Below are 14,981 nucleotides of genomic sequence, written 5' to 3'. Positions count from 1 at the left end.
TGTAGGATTAAGGGGGATATGCTGACTGAAATGGAATATAATATGTATGTTTTCTCTCTTCGACTGTAATTAGCAGCATTTCCACGACAAGCAGCGTCCACAAAACAATGCTTTGTTATGGGAAACTGCTTTATTCTGTGTTTTTACCAGTTTCAATCACCATGTCCATTTGTTTTGAAGAGGAAGAGACCTCTGAGGATAATTCAGCTCCCGCCAAAAATCTTATAAACTTCTGGATCTTCAGTTATCAGAGAAAAAAGGTGAGCACAGATTAGCAGGTGCTGGGCAAGCGACCCATCTCCAAAGAGCCGAACTACGTTGGAGAAACACTGATTCGGAACACGAAACTGCTTCTTTTAGGGTTTTTACCGTTTTTAATCACCTGGGGTCTCATTTATAAAACAATGTGTAGGATCCATACCAAAAATGTACATACGGGCAAAAGCCAAATATGGCGTGCGCCAAAAAATATTTGACGATTTCTACAATCAGGCTTCCACCTCACCATCTGCGTCGCCAATTTCCTGTCTCCAAAATCTTCGTAAGCATGGGTCAAAGTTTCTCTGTTTTAATAGATCACAACTTCTGTGTGGGAAGTGACGTACTCCTCTTTCAGGTCTCTTTTTGTGCGTACGCAATGTTTAAATGAGACCCCTGGTCCGTTTGTTTTGGAAAGGAAGTAGCCTCTGCGGATAATTTTTCTCATGGCAAAAACCTCTGAAACATCTTGATCAGAAATAAGCTGAGTACACATATCAGATGCTAGCAGGTGCTCGTCTGTGATGTGATGGACCGTGCAGAAGAAACACTGATTTGTAACGTGAAACTGTTAATCACCGGGGGTCTCATTTATAAACATTGCGTACGCACAAAACGAGGCCTGAAAGAGGTGTACGCCACTTCCCACGCAAAAGTTGTGATCTATAAAAGCAGATTTGATGGGAGAGACTTTGACCCATGCTTACGAACATTTCAGAGACGGGAAATTGGCGACGTGGATGGTGAGGTGGAAACCTGAAATTGTCAAATATTTTTTGGCGCATGCCATTTTTGGCTTTTGTCTGTACGTACATTTCTAGTATGAATCTTGTGCACTGTTTTTTAAATGAGACCCCAGGTCCCTTTGTTTTAAAGAGAAAGAGACACCTGTGGATAATTTGGCTCCCTGTAACAATCCCCTGAACACTAGATGCCAATAAATCCACCTAAGTCTTACACACTGGACCTTTAAGGGGTGAGATGCGCCTCAGAGAGCTTCCACTAAGTTTAGTCTTTCAGCTGATTTATTAAGCTGATTTTAATTTAGTTATGGAACTAACTACTTAGAAATAAAAATTTGCAAAACCAAACTTTCATTCCAGGGCCCTGAGTGATCAGCCCCACTTTGCGACCCCTGCCATTGTGCAGATACAGCTACACCCCCACCCAGAGCCAAAATGAGCATACACCAGCAGATCCTTAAAAATTTATTGAAGTTAATGTAAGATGAAATCATAAGTGATATAAGAAAAAAAAACAAATAACCCTTGCATAGATCACAGACCATGCCTTTGTCATCATCTGACAAACTGAACACATTGTAGCATAATCCTTGGTAAACACAACATGACAATGACGGCTGGATTAGATAACACAATCAGAGTTTGGTTTGCTTGTGGATGAAAAGAAGAGCAGAAGAGTTCAACAGTCCATTTTTTTGCGCTTTGCTCCAAAACTTCCCTACAAGCAATTAAATGTGCATTCTTGACAGGAAAGACAAACTCATAGCCATCACACTTCTAACACAAACAAGATCTTCTCGTCGACAGTCACCTTTGGCGAGTGAGGTACACAACATCCCGACATTTGATCCTGTTCAGTGCCTCCTCAGCAGGCAGAAAGCAGTCCGACACCTTTAGCAAACAAGAATGCCTTAAAACCAATGTAGTACAGAGGAGGGTGTGTGTGACACAGGCCCTGTTTAGACATGACGGGCACGTTTCCAGCAACACAGTATCACTACAGTCTAGACTGAGATAAGAATGGGCAAAATGTCACTTGAAAGAGCGTTTCAGTCTTAGAATAGAGATAAAGTTTGAGAAACTAGCCCTTTATGTCCTCACTCACATTCAGAGCCTAGCGAGCACAACCTGAAAATCACACGCGGACGCTGAGCACGGCTCGGATACCCAACGCTGTCTTAGTGATGAGGTCAGCGCTAAGGTGCTTTTTAAGAAATCCAGCAGAGGACACGTTTCACGACAGCGTTTCTGAACAGGGCCTTACAGGAAGCCTTGGTGCGGATGAAAGCAAGGGTTTCTTTTTTAAAATGATGCAACTGTATTATAGTTGATCCACAGTTTTGAAAGGCAAAACTCATGCAGTCTTCCATCGACCATGCAGTTTTTTGCGATTAGTAGGTTTTCTGTAGAGATACATTATAGCAGTAGGTTCAGCAGTGGAGATTGGAGAAATGTGAACATGGTGTTTGAATGATTTTTTTTTTTTCTCTTAAAACCAAAAAGACAAACCATAGTTTTTTTTATATAATAGTACACTTCTTGTCCATATCATTTAGTGTATAGCAATTGATCATAATACAGTAGATTCATTTTCATGGCTTGCCAGAGGAACATATTGTCTTTGATATTCCACTATATGGCATGTTCTTCCTAAATCGGTCATGTTACAGTGCCACCAAAACAAAAAAGGAAAATAAAGACACATAAAGTTGTTTTTCATAGGTAATTGTGGTATATAGTGGTTACTTTTCTCTATCTTATTGTAGCTAAATTGCATTTTGTTCTCATTTTTTTCTTATACTTTAATTAGATTAATGTCGTCATATTTTTTTAGATCTTCTCACTCGTGTTTGTTTGCAGAAGCATTAACATCTAAGCTAAACAAATGAATATGTAAAACAATTTAGGCACCTTCTCTGACTTTCTCTCACACGGCTGATCAGTCCGGTCGAACTGCTGATAGATCCTCTGTAAGTGCATTATGGGCCGTTCCTTTGGGACTGTGTTAAAGGTTCGACTGAACCCTTCAGCAGCCTTTTGTTCCTGACTGCACAACAAACTCCAGTCCAGGTGGTCAATGGGGGACTGCCGCTATAACAAAGCCTATATTTGGATATGTCACGGGTTTCTCTCAGTAAAACGTGAGCCTCTACGTCTGACCACACTGACCTTACAAAATCACAGAACAGAGGGTAAAAGGTTGGTACATAAACAGCCCTGTTGTGAGTTATCTGTCAAGTGATCGCAGTTTCTCCAACATTCAAAATAGATTTTTTTGTTTTTTTTGGGTTTTTTTTTGTTACAAAAAAGCATCTAAGAAACAGTTTATCTGTTATTCTATTGCTGTTAAGAATGCATGTTTCTGTTGGGTAAATGCATAGCACCATCCACACATGCCCTCACAGCACTGCTCCTGTGAGGGGTCGTCATTTGTATTTTTCTTCACCTCACTTCCCTGCAGGACATCTTGCACACATCACTACTTTCAAGCATCAGTCGTACAAGAAACTCGTGAACAAAGCGATTTCCTGATAGCTGCATTAATGAGACTACTATAATTTCCTTGTATCTATATATAGTAATATAATATATGGTACTAGGTATTATTGATGTCCTTCTGTATGAGAAACCCTATACAAATTGAAGATCCCTGACACGAATGTGTATCTTTTTTGCTCTCATGATGAGTTACTGACATCTAGCAAGGCTCTTGATTTTTTGTTCTTTACCTCACCTGAGGCAGACACTCTTCAGCGGTACAGTACAAAGATCAGTTCCAAATAAAATGACAAACAGTGCCCTAATCTACCCAACCAGCCACCGATAACAAAACAGGAACTAGAGAATGCGGAGATGTCTTGTTTGAAATAACGTGTGATGGTAACAAGACAACAATGGTAGTCCTGTACTAGCACCACAAAGGATAGCCATTGCACCAACAGAAACAACTGTATGACATTCAAGTAGCACTGCAGTGGAGCTTTTTTAGTTTACAGGAAGTTGTCAGGAGAAAGCTAAATAAAATAAAATAAATACAGTACATTGCAAAGTCTTACTATCATTTGAATTCATGTCAGTACTGAGTGTAGATTGATGTACAGTAGCTGGAGATTTTCAAGTAGTCGTTACAATTTGTCCAAATCTGTCTGCAGTTAGCCTGGCTGGAACAATATGCTGAGAAACAATGCACTACTCATGAGCAAGCACAGTGACAAAGAAAACAAATCAAGCAGCAGAACAAAATGATTGTGCAAAAAGACGGGCTGCACTTCGCCGTGCATCATAATGCCCAAAAATCGCAAGATGACAGACTTAAGAACCATAACTCCACTGTCTCATACACGTGTGTGTGTGTGTGTGTGTGTGTGTGTTCAGACACGTTGAAGTGTGTTTCTGTGACACGACAGTAACGTCTGATACCGTCATCTCAAAGAAACCAACATATAAAACAGTCAATCTCAACTCGTTAGGAGAGCCAAGCAATCTCTACAAACTCTCTACATATGAATGTTTGATTGTGCGTAGCTTTAAGTGAACAAAAGGAGCGGGATTGTGGTACACTATTTGTCCTAAGTGCTTGTGTAAAGGCTATACTTCGGGACTCTCACATTCAATGTTGCATGACTGCAGTTTACACTTAAGGTTCCATTTTGCATTATGGTATAGGAAGCCCTGCATTGAAGCTTGCAGCTCTGCAGCAAGTTTGCAATGACCTCACTGAGGTAGAGACCCTGAAAGGATGCACGGTGCACGAACAGAAACGAGACATAAATAAACTATGTTAAAAACCTATGGATATTCCCTTTTGAATTGGATTGGTAAACATGCAGAGTACAATACATCGCTGCTTAAGGGCATAATTAAGTGCGTGACAGCATGAAAACTGGGTTGTGCAAAACAGCCATGGATTATCTTTTGTTTTTGTTTTTTTTTGTTTTGTTTTGTTTTTTTGACCACAATCACCTGCTGTTTCAACCTTGCTCATCGGGCATCATTAACATCGTAACCAACAGTGTATCAACACGAGAACAGAAGGTAAACCAGCTCTGCTCAACCTCGCAAATCCCATTGTACACAGAGGCACTTTCACTGGTCCTGTTGGTGAAAGGGATAAAGGCACTAGCAACTAATGTCAGAATAATTCTCTCTTAATATGAAGTGAAATTTGGTGTCGATCCTTTTCCGTTGTGGATTTCAAACCAATATGTACTCAAATTTGACGTGGAAATGGAAGCATGACTAATGATATGTTAACTTTTCTTGTTCAAAGAAGGTCCATGCACTGCACTATTGACGTAATACTGTAATTGGTGCTTATTATAATTATATGCATTTTTGATAATATTTATTCAGTTTCTTCGACTACTTTTAAATTAGAAACTCTGCATCCTCAAGGTGGGTTTGGATATATTTGATCGCAATTCAGAAACATCCAGAATTTGATTTCCTTAGTTTCCCTGACAATAGGGCACTGCAGAGTGCCTGAATTGCAACAAGCTGAATACTCATGTCATGCATTAAATATACCAGGATACAAAAGTACCTTAGTCGATAGACCATAATGCAGGTTACTTTTTTCATGCTATGATCTCATTTATGTACTGTTCCCTTAAGTTTTAACATTCAATTTCTATACTTCTAAATGATTAGCATTTCAAATTAAGAAACTCATCCAGTGCACTCGTATGAAAACAGATGACAAGGAGGGGAGGGAGGATGGAGGCAGGTATCCAAAAGAACATCCTTTCCATTATGTGAGATATGTCTCATGCATGCCGATATCAAAATGGAAAGTCTCTAATCATGCTCATGTGAAGCTCACTTTAACGTTGTGCTGTGTTGCATCTAAAGGGCATGGCATTGAATCACTTGGTGATATCACAATTACAGCATCTGCTGGAAAACAGCAGCATTGCGGATGTCCGTGAAGCGAGTAGATCACCATCTGTTTACATCCAAACAAGAGAGATCAGTCTTCCTCCTATAAGGTGCTTTGCTGAATAGTAGATATCCTTTGTAGGGAGGGAGGAGAGAAGAGGAGGAGGAGGAGGAGGAGGAGGGAGCAAGGAGGGGGTCACCTAACTTCTTGGCGCTTACCACTTTGGCTGCAGGTGCTTGCATGTCTCTGCAGACTTTTCTGGTGCATTGTGCAACTTGCTGAAATGTTATCTGTACTCCATGCATAAGATTTTAATTATCACGCCGTCATCTGATTAGACAGTGTGTGCTCCGCGTCCTCCAGGGAGCCGTGTAGATGCGTAATAGTTGATGTTTTCTTTTTGATGTACCTATATATTTGTAGGATCAGAAGAATTAATTATTCTATCTACCTGTCATGTACTCTAAGATCTTTGATTTTCCTTTCTATATAGCTGAGCATAGTTGTAGGCCTAATGCCATAGAGCGCTTTGAGGAGGTAAATGAAGCATTCCTAACTGATGGTCTACTCCACATATGACAGTCCCACAGAGATCCCAAAGTTCTTAACTAGTGTCTAAACATCTGTAAGCAGCTTGCTTTTATTTACACAGTTTTGGTTGGCTATAGTGCAATTGCCAGTTCTGAGGTTTGCCTCCCTAAAGTTGTCGATGCTATTGTTTATGTCTCCATCAATCTCCATGTACTCTGACTTGCTGACGGTGGACGAACTACGGCGGCTGGAGTTGGTTTCAGAGGGGATGTTGGGGTTGCTGACGTTGAGCAGCTGGGCCTGCTCTTCTCCCTCGGTCTCCCTGTGGTAGAAGTAGTTGAAGTTGGACACAATGACAGGCACTGGGAGCGCAATTGTCAACACTCCGGCGATGGCGCACAGAGATCCTACAATCTTGCCTCCTATAGTGACGGGGACCATGTCCCCATAGCCCACAGTTGTCATAGACACAACAGCCCACCAGAATGCATCTGGGATGCTGCCAAAGTAGGAATCTTGCTCCTCTGCCTCAGCAAAGTAGACAGCGCTGGAGAACAAGATGACTCCAATGAACAGAAAGAAGATCAGCAATCCCAGCTCTCGCATGCTGGCCTTGAGGGTCTGCCCCAAAATCTGCAGTCCTTTGGAGTGTCGTGACAGCTTGAAGATCCTAAACACCCTGACCAGACGGATCACCCTGAGGATGGCCAGAGATGTTGCCTGCTCCCCCACTCCCTCCTTTTCTGGGTCTTCGGCCAGCTCGGTGCCGAGTGTGATGAAGTAGGGGATGATAGCCACTATGTCGATCATGTTCATCATGTTCTTGAAGAAGGCCGGTTTGCTCGGGCACGCCAGAAAGCGTACAATCAACTCAAAGGAGAACCAGATTATACAGAGAGTCTCAATGACGAAGAAGGGGTCAGTGAGGATATTTGGCTTATAATAAACAGTAGTGTTACCAACTGTCACCATTCGACCCCTCGGGTCCTCTTTCAGCTGTGGTAAAGTCTCTAAACAAAATATGACTATTGAAATCAGGATTACCATCACAGACACTATGGCGATCCCTCTCGCAGTGCCTGAGCTTTCCGGGTGCTCAAACAGGAGCCATATCTGACGCTGGAACTCCTTCTCAGGTAAAGGACGCTCTTCCTCCCTGATGAAACCCTCGTCCTCACGAAACTTCTCCATGGCATCCACTCCCAGCTCATAAAATTTGATCTCTTCTGAGAACATATCCAAAGGGACATTTACTGGTCTTCTCAGTCGACCCCCACTCTGGTAGTAATAGAGGATGGCGTCAAAGCTGGGGCGGTTCCTGTCGAAGAAGTACTCATTTCTCAGAGGGTCAAAGTACCGCATCCGCTTTTTGGGGTTGCCAAGCAACGTCTCCGGAAACTGGGAGAGAGTTTTCAACTGCGTCTCAAACCGGAGACCGGCTATGTTGATGACCACCCTCTCGCAGCATTCATGGTCGTTGTGGTCAGGGGGGTAGGTGTCCTGAGGGTGGCCTGGGACAGCCGAGGTGTCGTCCATGTTATCTCCTGCTACCACGGTCATTTTGGGAAGGAGGAGGAGGTGGAGGTGGAGGGGGGAGGAGTTGTGTTGGGATCCCGGTTAGTCTAACTTAGCAGGCATTCAGGTTCGGGGCAAATTTTTCCACTCCTCAGCTTCCCACACCCCTTAAATTGTTGGAGATGTCCCCAGATACGAGGGGGCTGGTTGGCTGCTTTGCCTCAGTGCGGCTCCACTGCGGTTCTCGCTGACTTGACCATTGCTGCTCTCCAGTGCATCTGCTGCTGTTGTTACTGCTGCCTCTGTCACCCAGAGAGAGGAGAGGGAGAGGGAGAGGAGAGGGAAAGGAGAAATAATGGGATCAAACAGCCAAGATATTTGCTGGCTCAGCATTTTTTGCAGTTTATTTATTTATTTATCTACTTCTCTCAGCCTGCAATTAGTGCAGTTACACAGTAGTAAAGATAAAAAAACACCACCCCAAGGAAGAATCCTATAAGATAGACACCTGCAATCTGTCTGTAGTACTCAGTCGTGAGTACATGATGATCTTCCTGCACCACATGGTATTTACTACATTCCTATGGTTATTTTTTCTCCTGTTTCTCTTATACACTCATGATATTTCTATAGGGATGTTTACTTTAGTTAAACGTAGAAATGCTGCGGTTCTAGGTCTTAAAGGAGCATGGGAATGATTTATCCTACGCCACTCTAACCAGCCTGAATTACAATGTGACGCATAACATCTGATACTGATATTACACCAACTGATGTTTCTACTTGTACACAGCCCACAGGCCTACAGAAGATGCAGAATGCACCACAGTGTGGTTGTTCTCTTCACGTCAACAGCAGCTGTCGAGAAGCAAAGCATTAACCGATGTCATTATTGTATAAGTCAGCAGTTTGGAGGCTTACCGTGGGCTGATCTTGAAAGGTCTTGAATGCGTCTTATCCTCGAGTAAAATCATCCAACGACAGGGCAGCAGTGGGTGTCATGTGGTAACTTTACATTGCACCTACCACCAAAAAGAGCCTCACTGTGCTCATCGCCATCCTAACTGTGTCCGTCGCAAAGTGTCCTCAAATCTTTAGAAACGAGATGAAAATCAGGAGAGTCTAATGAGGAAAGCCTGAGATGGAAAAAGGAGCGAAAAGAGAGAAAGGCAGAGCTGCAGCGTCGGGAGCTGCTGGCGCGGCGGCACGGTGGTGTGAACAGCTTACAGTATACCGCAGGAGAAAATCTTGCGCTGCAATTCAGGAGGGGGAGATACATTAAGGGGCAATAAGCGAGCCCTTGACATTTCCAGACATCACTGCATCAGCAGAAATCTGCTTGCTTTTTTTGCGAGTAGACAAGATGACGGGCAGAATGTGTTGCAGCGCGGCTCGCAGGGCAGAATAAAAGAAATCAAAAAATGAAACAGATGACAGTCAAGTAGCAGCAGCGACGTCCAACTGTTTTCTCCACAATGTCAAGCAAGTTTTTGCTGTGCATTTTTACATGCAAGTGCAGGGGAGGTGAGGGAGAAGAGAGTAGAGGAGAGGGGAGGGGGAGGGCAGCAGGAGAAGGAGGAGGAGGAGGAGTTGGAGGGTTTCGACGCAATGCAGACCGGCTCTACTAAAGCACGCCGTGAGAAGTTCTCCACACACCACAAAAACAAGAGCGCTTGTGTGCCAGCACTGGCGCAATCAGACTGCAAATGACACTTGGTAACAAAACCTCTGAATTTGCTGTGTTACATTTGTTCAATAATTTAGAAAACTAGCATGTCATTGATGTGGTGAGGGATTAAATGAGCTTTTCATTCCATCACTCCGGGATTTACACGGGCGTTACTTGGATGTGTCAATATCTGAGTCTATGTGGGACCAAATTAGATTTTGCAGTCCTCATCATTTTACAAGTGAGCAATGAGACTAAACCGTCCACAGTGTGTTTGCAGCCCTCGTCGCATCAGTGTGCTTGCATCCAGGATGTGCACGGCACACACCCAGTATCTTACACTTTATGCTGCTAAGTTATAATATGTCCCAGCCTCCACTCGTGGCTGCACACGGCTGCAGGAGTCAAACACATCTGAGACGAAACCAGGAATTTTTAGCATAACGCTCTGCAGAGGACGGAGGATCAGTTTCAGCACCACGGACAGCGCAGATGATTGATTCATCTCATAGAGGACTACTTGTACAAACACCAGAATATATATTACGACACAGTATCATAACAAATAAGCAAATAATTTGTCTATTGATGACTTTTAGGGCCTGTGTGTAGGTGGTTTTGTTTTTCAGGGCCTTAAAGTGAGGATCAAAGCACTGACTTTCTAAAAACACTCATTCAACACAAAATCAGGTCATCAGACTTCTAATTTGTTAAAATGTGCCTCCAGCCAAATAAACCCTGCTACATTTATCACTATGGCGTTTTATTAAGTTAATTGGTTTTGTGGCAAGACAACACAGTGTCTAGTTCTGCGCTTTTTTCTATCATTCAGCACCAAAACTAATATACAATGTATCACACTAATTAATAGGCATGGATTTGTATCTTTAAATGAGTTCTTCTTTGCTTTCTGTGATACTGAGAGTGGAGAAATAACCAGCTGTTTATTTTCTGATTCATAATTTATTTATAAAAAGGTTTAAGTTAAGTTCACATACATGTTTAAATTAGAAAAATAAATATTTAATACATTTAAAGTTCATAATGCATTCGCGTCATGCAGTCATTGCATTGTAACGTCTCGAGCCATGTTGTCAGCGAGCTGCAATGCAATCTGAATGTTTGTAACAACACTGAGGCAAGATGCAACTGCATTCAAAGATGCATAAGAAAGGAGGAAATTGATAATTACAAAAAAAAACGCAGTATAAACAATTTTATACAAAGAAAGCGTGGTCATTAATAAAGCCTACACAAAAGAATGTCGTTTCTTCTACTGATGATACACACAATGTCCATTAAGGCAGACTGAACCTTGTCCAGGCGTCTCCTCCACGAAAGCTACAACACTGGCAATGCACGAATATCGGTGAGAAAATGATCCAATACTTTGGAGAAGAAGAGAATCCCACGCTTGAAATTTGTTGCCACTCTTAGGGAGAAACAAGCTTCTCATGATCGTCTGCCTCCTGCAAGTAAGCAGAAAACAAAACTCACTGTGATTAACATTAGGAGTTGAGAGGAAGCAGTCGGGACTTTGCTGAGCTTAGTTAACCATCACAAGCATCCGGGTGCAGGCAAAGAGCGTGATCTCGGGGGGCTTAAGCGTGAAATCAAGGTCAGCTGCAACAGTGCAGAGGTAAAGTTAAAGTGTTAATTTTGCCACACAGCAGAGCCGAGCAGAAGTGGTGTCTGCAGGGATATCAATCATCCACAGAGTGGCGCTCAGAGCTCATTTGTTCAGTTTAGATTTATCCAAAAGCAAGCTCCAAAGAAAAATGAAGTGGGAGATGTTTTCTGTTTCTCAGATCTATGAAAACTATCCTGTGTTAACGAGATATTGAAAGCTGATCTCGTTACTATGGAAAACCATAGTAGACTGAGGGATAGAGCCAATAATCTTACAGTCCACACAGACGCAAACAAACTACTACGGCTGCTAGTAGAAATTAGAGCAGCGACGTAGGTTACAACACACACACACACACACACACACACACACACACAAGACCTCTATAAACACACAGTCTTGACTAACTCTTGAGTGACAGGGAGATAATTGTCTTGGTGTATGTGTCTGTTTGTCGCCGTGCGCTCCTCTGCGCAGAGCTGGTCGCCTGGTGCGTCATATGCGCTTTTACGCACGGCTTCTACTTTACTCAGAGCGTTGGTACTTTGAGAATAGGCTGCGTGATTTTCTTAACAGTAGAACAGTTAAGTTTGGTTCGTGTGTAATCACCATTTAGAGGCTTTTAAAAAAAAGTTCCTTAACTTAAAAATTAAAGATAAGAAAACGTCTCCGTTTTTTATTTGGTATTTCAGTTTCCCTTCTTAGACTGAGAAGTGTGTTGTCATATGGCTCAACTACTGCTGATGGTATTTCAAATATTCCGTGTGTAACCCAAGGGTTTCAAATGTTTTCATATGAGGGGTCCCATGACACTTTGGTGCACACTTCCCACTTACTGATTTCACCCTCTATGTTCAGGGAATTTAGGCCAGTCCTCACTTTGGTGGAGGTTTTACCATGAATGTGTGAGGCTCCACGTTTGGAAATCACTGCGTGAAACGTGCGTAAAACACCTGCTGCATCCGACACAGAGGAGCCTAAACTGTATGCGCACTGTAAGACGACTCACCAGAAATAAAACCGTCTTCCAGGGGTGTATTTCATACAACTGTCAGTTTCCCCGTGTATGTCTCCGCTTGGCATACGTTTGGATATGTCAACGTTTCCAAGTCGTCGCTTTCCTGGTAGGACTCCGTTTTGGAGAGCGACTGGGTGCTTTTGTTTGAATCACATTCACCCAATGATGGCTGCGGCTGTCCGCATGTCACATGTACATACTGAATATTGTCATCATCCTCATTTTCTCTGTGGTAGAAATAATTGAAGTTTGACACTATGACAGGGACAGGTAAAGCTATGGTTAGCACTCCGGCGATGGCGCACAAAGATCCAACAAACTTCCCCCCAATGGTGGAGGGACACATGTCTCCATATCCAACCGTGGTCATTGTCACTACAGCCCACCAAAACGCATCAGGTATGCTTGAAAATCCAGAGTCGGGGTCTTCTGCTTCTGCAAAATAAACCGAGCTGGAGAATAAAACAACTCCAATGATCAGAAAGAATATGAGCAGTCCCAGCTCCCTGAGGCTTGCGTGAAGCGTTTGGCCGAGAATCTGGAGGCCCTTGGAGTGCCTGGAAAGTTTAAAAATCCTGAAAACACGGACCAGACGGATGACCCTCAGTATGGCCAGAGACGCAGCCTGCTGACTGCTGCCCTGATGCTCCGCGAGATCAAGGCCCAGGGTGATAAAATAAGGAGCTATAGCCACAACATCGATCAGGTTCATGATGTTTTTAAAGAAAGCTGCTTTACTGGGACAGGAGACAAATCTCATGGTGAATTCAAAGGAGAACCACACGATGCAAAGCGTCTCCACCATGAAAAACGGATCTGTGAACGGACTGGGCTCTTGGCCGTGCGCACTTCCATTGACGGGATTGTCCAGTGCGGTGACTTCTCTAAACTCGGGTAAAGTCTCCAAGCAGAATATAATTATGGATATTAAAATAACCATAACCGACACAATGGCGTTTATCCGTGCAGGTCCTGAGCTCTCTGGATACTCAAACAGGAGCCATAACTGGCGTTGATACACATTGCTGGGCAGCGGGCGCTCCTCTTCCCTCATTAAGCCCTCATCTTCTCTGAAAAGGTCTATGACCTCTTCATCAAGTTCGTAAAATTTAATTTCTTCCAGGAAAATATCCACAGGTACACTGACGGGCCTCCGGAGCCGCCCTCCTGACTGGTAATAATAGAGGACGGCATCAAAGCTCGGCCTGTTCCTGTCAAAGAAGTATTCATTTCTCAGCGGGTCAAAGAAACGCATCCGTTTACGCGGATCTCCCAGGAGCGTGGTCGGGAAGCGGGAGAGGGTCTTTAACTGCGTCTCAAAGCGCAGACCTGAGATGTTGATGATCACCCTCTCGCTGCACTCCTGGTCCGCTGGTTCCAGGTCAGCAGCATCTTGTAACAAAGGAGTTACGACCACACTGTCGTCGTGGTTCTCCTGGGACACCACAGTCATTTTTTTTACCCCTCCGTGGGTAAATCGTCACTCACCTCCTTGGTGGCTCCCTCTTGCCCTTTTGCCTGTGCGTCCTCTCAAATCTTTGTCTCATGCAGCCTCCCCAGACTCAGGCAATTTCCCTCTTTACTCCAATAGTTTTGTTTGTTAATATCCAAAATCGTAGTGCAGTTGTTGATTTACACCGTCCCTTTGTCAGATTAGTGCCTCTGAACTGTCAACTTTCAATAGTGCAGACAGATCTCCACTTGCATAAGCTATACCGATGGCTATGGCTATCATATTCACACCATTTTAAACTCCAAAGCCCTCCCCAAGTTGGAAGACCAGATGACACTTGGTGCTGCTGCTGCTGCTGCTGCTGCTGTCCCTCTCACACTTACTCACTGTAGCAGTGCCGTCAGTTCCAAGTAAAGGGGTAGCCTTACAAATGTAATCTTTTTCATTTTAATTGCCAGTTAATCTTCTTTTTAAAGTCCTCTGTCTTGCTTATCTTCAAAACAAAGTCCAGCAAGTTTTCCGGATCCAGAGTTGACAGAGAAATGGCGTCTCTCACCCAGCAGGTCCCTCATTCATGAAATCATGGGGCTATTCTTGTCACAAGGGGAACCTCCAGGACCCGGCCCGTGTTGGGTCACAGCCCACAGTTTTAGAAACCAGGAGTATGGACAAAGGTGACAAATAGATCCAGCTTGTTAAGTGTAGTGAGGTGTTTTTTACCCCCGCAGCTACATATTAAATGTGTCTTGAAATAAAGACGATGAAATAACCTGAATGCTTTGAAGCACGGGGCCTCGTATAACCAGGGGCCCTCCTGGACCCAGCCAGTGGAAACTGCTGGCTTGACTGACACTTGAGTAGACCGGAGAGGATAGGGTCTTCAGGAAGCCGCAGCCAAAATAACATTCACCATTCGTAGCACTTAAAGGGCTCAATTGTACAACTTGGAACATGGGGACCCCCAGAAGACAAGTGACCTGGCGTCAGGGTCACTGAGATACTGAGGTGTAAAAAGAAACAGCTGCATGTATTTAAAATTTTATTGGTTCATTATCAGGACCTGTAAATCCTCTGCAGTCGGGATAAAAGTCACAACACAATCTCACAGAAATACATGAAGTGGACATGACCTCTTAACAACACATTATGTGATGGCAGGCATGAAATGTGTTTAAATTATGTGCTGGCAACACAAAAACAATAAAGTCTATTACAAGCAGTCACAGTTTGCTGAGGCTTAGGGAAGAAACACAGGGTTAGGTTTAGACAACAAAAAAATATTAAG

The 14,981-nt window shown here is 43.4% G+C and overlaps 2 protein-coding genes across 2 annotated transcripts; both read right to left on the bottom strand.

Moving 5' to 3' along the window:
- Positions 1–1,459: 1,459 nt before the first annotated feature.
- Positions 1,460–9,642, bottom strand: kcna1a (potassium voltage-gated channel, shaker-related subfamily, member 1a). The gene is made up of 2 exons (XM_049574666.1): positions 8,848–9,642; positions 1,460–8,228 (listed from the first exon to the last, which is right to left on the bottom strand). Exon 2 carries the CDS (start codon positions 7,969–7,971, stop codon positions 6,496–6,498), a length of 1,476 nt encoding a protein of 491 aa, XP_049430623.1. The 5' UTR covers positions 7,972–8,228; positions 8,848–9,642; the 3' UTR covers positions 1,460–6,495.
- A 909-nt stretch (positions 9,643–10,551) lies between these two features.
- Positions 10,552–14,233, bottom strand: LOC125887676 (shaker-related potassium channel tsha2-like). Its single transcript, XM_049574667.1, has 2 exons — positions 12,235–14,233; positions 10,552–11,064 (listed from the first exon to the last, which is right to left on the bottom strand). The coding sequence occupies exon 1, from the start codon at positions 13,694–13,696 to the stop codon at positions 12,266–12,268; it is 1,431 nt and encodes a 476-aa protein (XP_049430624.1). The 5' UTR covers positions 13,697–14,233; the 3' UTR covers positions 10,552–11,064; positions 12,235–12,265.
- Positions 14,234–14,981: the final 748 nt, after the last annotated feature.

This window comes from Epinephelus fuscoguttatus, linkage group LG4 (genome assembly GCF_011397635.1).
Source record: "Epinephelus fuscoguttatus linkage group LG4, E.fuscoguttatus.final_Chr_v1".
Taxonomy (NCBI): Eukaryota; Metazoa; Chordata; class Actinopteri; order Perciformes; family Serranidae; genus Epinephelus; species Epinephelus fuscoguttatus.
The sequence above is the reverse complement of the archived record's forward strand: the minus strand, read 5'-3'. Positions and strand labels throughout refer to the sequence as shown.

Bases quoted from the DNA above. Each gene is read 5' to 3' on its own strand.
- kcna1a (XM_049574666.1), bottom strand. From the start codon at position 7,971: ATGACCGTGGTAGCAGGAGATAACATGGACGACACCTCGGCTGTCCCA.
- LOC125887676 (XM_049574667.1), bottom strand. From the start codon at position 13,696: ATGACTGTGGTGTCCCAGGAGAACCACGACGACAGTGTGGTCGTAACT.